At 32.1% G+C, this 5036-nt stretch overlaps 1 protein-coding gene across 1 annotated transcript; it reads right to left on the bottom strand.

Moving 5' to 3' along the window:
* Positions 1–229: 229 nt before the first annotated feature.
* LOC107789550 (uncharacterized) lies at positions 230–3383 on the bottom strand. The gene is made up of 2 exons (XM_016611390.2): positions 2948–3383; positions 230–803 (listed from the first exon to the last, which is right to left on the bottom strand). The coding sequence occupies exons 1-2, from the start codon at positions 3235–3237 to the stop codon at positions 578–580; spliced, it is 516 nt and encodes a 171-aa protein (XP_016466876.1). The 5' UTR covers positions 3238–3383; the 3' UTR covers positions 230–577.
* Between the last annotated feature and the right edge of the window lie 1653 nt (positions 3384–5036).

The raw sequence follows: 5036 nt of genomic DNA, 5'->3' as shown, positions 1-5036 counted from the left end.
GGTACTTCAGTGTTGCATCCTCTCCGTCAATGACGATCCGTACTTTCTCATACCTTCTACAGATCTTTATACTAACAGCATATATAATTTAAAGTCGACAAAAAATAACAAGTATTGAACTCATTTCTCTCTTGTTTTTAAATTTTTTGTTCTTTCTTTTACCTGGTATAGCATTTGATTCTTCACGGTATATTGAACATATATAATGCATGTACTCAACTTTGAGTGATATAGAATTATAAGCAGATCATATATATGTAGTGGGGGCAATTACAACAATATCCAACAACAACATACTCAAGCGTAATCCCACATAGCGAAATCTGGCCCCACTTTATGAAGATAGAGAGGCTGTTTAATTATACAATAACATCCATAGATCATTATTTATTTTTGATAAAGTGGTACAAAACTACCATTGAGGATCTTGGATTTAATAATATGTTCAAGACTTCAAACTTCATGATTATAAAAGTCACAAACAGCGAACTGATAATTATTATAGTAACTGAACTTATTAGAGAATGACAGAAGAGAGAGAGCAAGCATATCGTATCCATTTTTTTGCCTCAGTTTTTCATCCAATCTGAAAGTGTTTATAACCTGCTGCTGCATTTTCTTGGAAGTTTATTATCTGATGAGTGTCTGTCCCTATTATGGCTTTTCTACTCGATGAAACTTCAGCATTAGACTGATCTGATGATGAAGAAGTAGTAGTAGTCTTCCTTCGCCTTTCGTTGTGCCCAGCCAAACGCCTTCTGCAACTCCTTTTCGATTCATCAAACTCTCCTACCTCGTGAAATCTGCAGTTCATGTCACATAGATTATATGAGAAGCTTCTGAGAATGATCGGATTTAACTTTTATATACTAACAGTGCTATCTATTTGCCGTTTATTTATTGGATAGGTGGTGTTATTACTCTTGTTGTTACCGCTTCTTTTCCAATTTCCTTGAGCCAAGGGTTAGAAATAACTTCTGTATCTTCCCGAGGCAAGGGTTTGTTGTTGTTGTACACAAACAATGTCATAATTTAATTTTGTACGGTAGAGCCAGAATATTCACGAAGGAGAATCAAAATATAAAGAAGTAAATGCACGAAAAAGGCACAAAAATTCAACATATAGCATATATACACGTAAAATTTGATCTATCTACACACTGCTATTTTCCATTGAAACAGTGCCTGACTATCAGTGAATTTTAAGATGCTATAATGCATTAGTAATATGAAGAATAAACTTAAAATATTACAATGAAAAATTAGAATATGAGATAAAATTATTATATAAAAAAGTAGATGGATAAAGGAGTTAATAAGATTATTAATGTAATAAACAAGAGCAAGATGAGAGAAAAAACAAGGTAATGATATATACGACCACACCATGTTACATAAAATGACACTTTTCATTGCTACATAATTACGAATTTAACAGTATAATACGATAAAATTTAAGTAACAATCAAAATAAATTTTATATTTAAAATAACAATATAATATGATACAATATGTAACCCATTTATGGTTACTAATATAAAATTAGTAACTTTAAAAGCAAAAACGAGTAAGACTATTTAAGTAACTTACTTAGAGCTTGTTTGGACAAGCTTCTAGAAGTTAAAAGTATTACTATTATTTTTTATCAAAAAGGTATTTTTATTTTTGAAAAATTTAGGTGTTTGGCCAAAATAAAAAGTACTTTTGAGCAGCAACAGAAGTTGTTTTTCTGCTTTTGGGGGAGAAGCTACAAATTCTAGCTTCTTTTAAGAAGCGGAATATTAATTTGTTCAAGACAAAAATATTCTTACAATAAATTTATATTTTTCAAATTATCTCTCATTAATTTTACATTTTTCTTTTCCTTTTTATTTTTATTTCTACTACATATCTCTTCTCTTTTTTTTTCAATCATATTTTTATTCTCTTTCTCTTATTCCTAATAGTATATTTGAAATTTATATTGAATGATGTATTTTGATATATTTAAATTATCATGTAATAATAAGCAGTACCAAATACTCACTGTTATTTCTTTGAAATAACTATATTTTATATTTATTGAAAATTTTAATTTATATTTTTACTTTACGTTTTATATTTTAATTGAATTCTTTTATAATAAATATTTAAATTTATTTTTCTTTTCTAAATATTACTAATGACAAATTGAACATTTACTGTCCTTTTTCGTACTTTGATACTTAAAAGTAATTTTTTAAAATATTGGCCAAACACAATGAGCTTACAAAAAGTACTACTCAAACGAATTGGCCAAACACAAATTGCTATTTTGCAAAAGTACTTTTTCAAAAAATATTTTTGAATAAAAGTACTTTTCAAAATAAGTAATTTTTGGCAGCTTGGCCAAACAGACTCTTAATTAACCTCTTGGACGACTTTAATTTCAAGCAAGCTAAATCAATTATTTTCTCTATTTTATTTTATATGACATATTTTATATTTGAAAACTCTTGAATTTTAAACTTTTAATTTTACCCTTAGTAATGACATGTGCTTATAGTTATAAATATGTCATGATACGTGTAAGATCACGTGTTCTAAATTTTTTTCTTTTGATACATACCGAAAAAAATTTCTTTCTTTTTTAAATTCTAATAAATTATTATCGTGTAAAATGATATAAAAGGAGTAGCTGAAAATAGATAACTCAACATGCTAAAGAATCATCATGAGTATTATTAGTAGTATTTTAGTAACTTAAAAATGTGCTGTTTTTGAACACTTTCAGATTTACATACTTGTAAGTTAGATTTCAAGCATACAGAAAGGTTAACCCGATGCGCGAAATATTTTGTGTTTACTCAGGGTCTAAGGAAAGGTAGATATAATACAGACAGTTTACCCTAACACAAGCATCAAATCACACAGAATATAATATAAAATACGACCATGAAACAAATAAAGGTAGAGTAAGAAGTGAAACCGGCTGCATTGTTGACAAAAGCGTTGCCGGAGTCCGGCGACGACGACGGCTTGAGCCTTTGCATGGTATTCACAGACTTTATGCCTCTTATGGTATTGTTTGGCATCACTTAAATCAACAGTACACTTATCAGCTTGGCAACACCTCATTGAAGTACTTGACCCTTTGATCTTTTCATTGTTATTATTACTACTACTACTACTCCTATTATTATAACTGGGGGTTCTCTTCTTCTTGTCATCATTATCAGTGGCAAAAATGAACAAGTCATTATTATCAGCTGCTTCCATTTAAAAAGTTGATAAAGAGACGAAGAATTAATGGAGGAAATTGTGATGAAAATAAGAAGAAAGGAGCTATAGGAAGATATAGGCTAAGTGATGAGGAAGTGGGAATTTATTTTTGAAAGGAAAGATGATCAAAAGCTAGAGAGGGATGTTTGAGGACCACATTCTCCAGTCTTTTATGTGTTTGTTTTTTTATAGGATTTAACTTATATACAATGCCAATGTATTTATTCTTACACTGGGTATATTTTATTTGTAGTTAATTTTTTAAGTAAACCGATGGTATAAAATTTTTTGCTTCTTTTTCGTTAACAAGGGTGTAGGCACTATCCTTCCGGTGCGCATACGGTAAACTCTGCTCATGTGTAATAGCATGTAAACCTCACAGGAGGATAAGTTACACTAGGCAAACCCTATGCGACAGGCTCGACCGAGGAGATATGCAAGTGGGTTTTTAACCCCAGATCTCTTATTTGGGAAGTCCCTGCTCAACCAACTCGGCTATCCTGAAGGGTTTAAAATAATGTTATTAACAACAACAACAACAACCTAGTATAATCCTACTAGGGAGGTCTGAGGAGGGTATTGCGTACGCAGACCTTACCCCTACCTTGGGTAGAGAGGCTGTTTCCGATAGAACCTCCCTCCCTCCAAGAACTCCCCACCTTACTCTTGGGGTAACTCGAACTCATAACCTCTTGGTTAGAAGTGGAGGGTGCTCACCACCAGAACAACTCATTCTTGGGACTAGAGTAACCTCTTGGTTAAAATAATGCTATTAATACATAGAAATTAATTTTTTTACTTTTTTGTGTGAATGGATAGTTACATAAGGTTGGTGGGGTAGGAATGTCAAAGAGGAAAAAACAAAAATGCTTGTGTATGTGGGTATATGGGGAAATTTGAGACGAATTAAGTGAAAGCTACATTTGATGCTTAGGGCAACATCAACTATATGGGTTGCTCGAGAGAAAGCTACATTTGATGCTGAAGGCAACATAAGTAATGTGGGTTGATGAACGTATATTTCTTTAATTAGTGGTGAAAAGTTTGAGTGTAGATGAACCATAGCCAAAAGGCTACATGATCCTCTATTTTTAGTCGCCGTTCCATTAGTTAACTATGTTCTTTTTTTCTAAAGGGTCTTGCTCAAGGGATGTGATGTAGATAACTTACTCTAGCGCAAGTATTAGTGGCTGCTTTCACGGCTCGAATCCGTGACTTTTAGTTTACGCGAAGACAACTTTATCATTGCTCCAATATTCCTTTTCAAAATTTTCATTTGGTATTCAGTATTTTTGGGCTCCGACTTATTCAAGTTCGCGCTGCATAATTCCATTACAGAATTTAAGCAAAAATTACTATATTCATCCAAACACATATAGCTAATATTGTAGCTCCGCCCAATGTCGACCTCAAGGCACTTCCTATGGAATCAAAGTATTCACGATAATGTTCAAAAATGGTGGGCCTATGCAGTTCGATAAAAGGTATAGATTTTTTAGGTGGCAGTGTGGTGTAGACAAGACGATTCTATGGCTGGGTTAACCTGAGAAAATGCGCAACTTTTTTTTCAGTATTTAACTATGTAAGATCGAATTGAGTTGCACCATCAATTACGTAATTTTCGTAGCTAGAGGACGATGAAAAATTATGCTATATTTATTCACTTTTTTTTTTGTTATTTATCTTTACGTGATAGAGAACAAAACTCGCCATCAACCCGTCCTTTTTTATAATTCTTGAATCAACCCGCGCATAGTCTATTGAAAACAACGTTTCTACCTCTCACAAGGTAGGGT

This window comes from Nicotiana tabacum, chromosome 12 (assembly GCF_000715075.1).
Source record: "Nicotiana tabacum cultivar K326 chromosome 12, ASM71507v2, whole genome shotgun sequence".
NCBI lineage: Eukaryota > Viridiplantae > Streptophyta > Magnoliopsida > Solanales > Solanaceae > Nicotiana > Nicotiana tabacum.
This window is presented reverse-complemented; position numbering and strand designations above follow the sequence as displayed.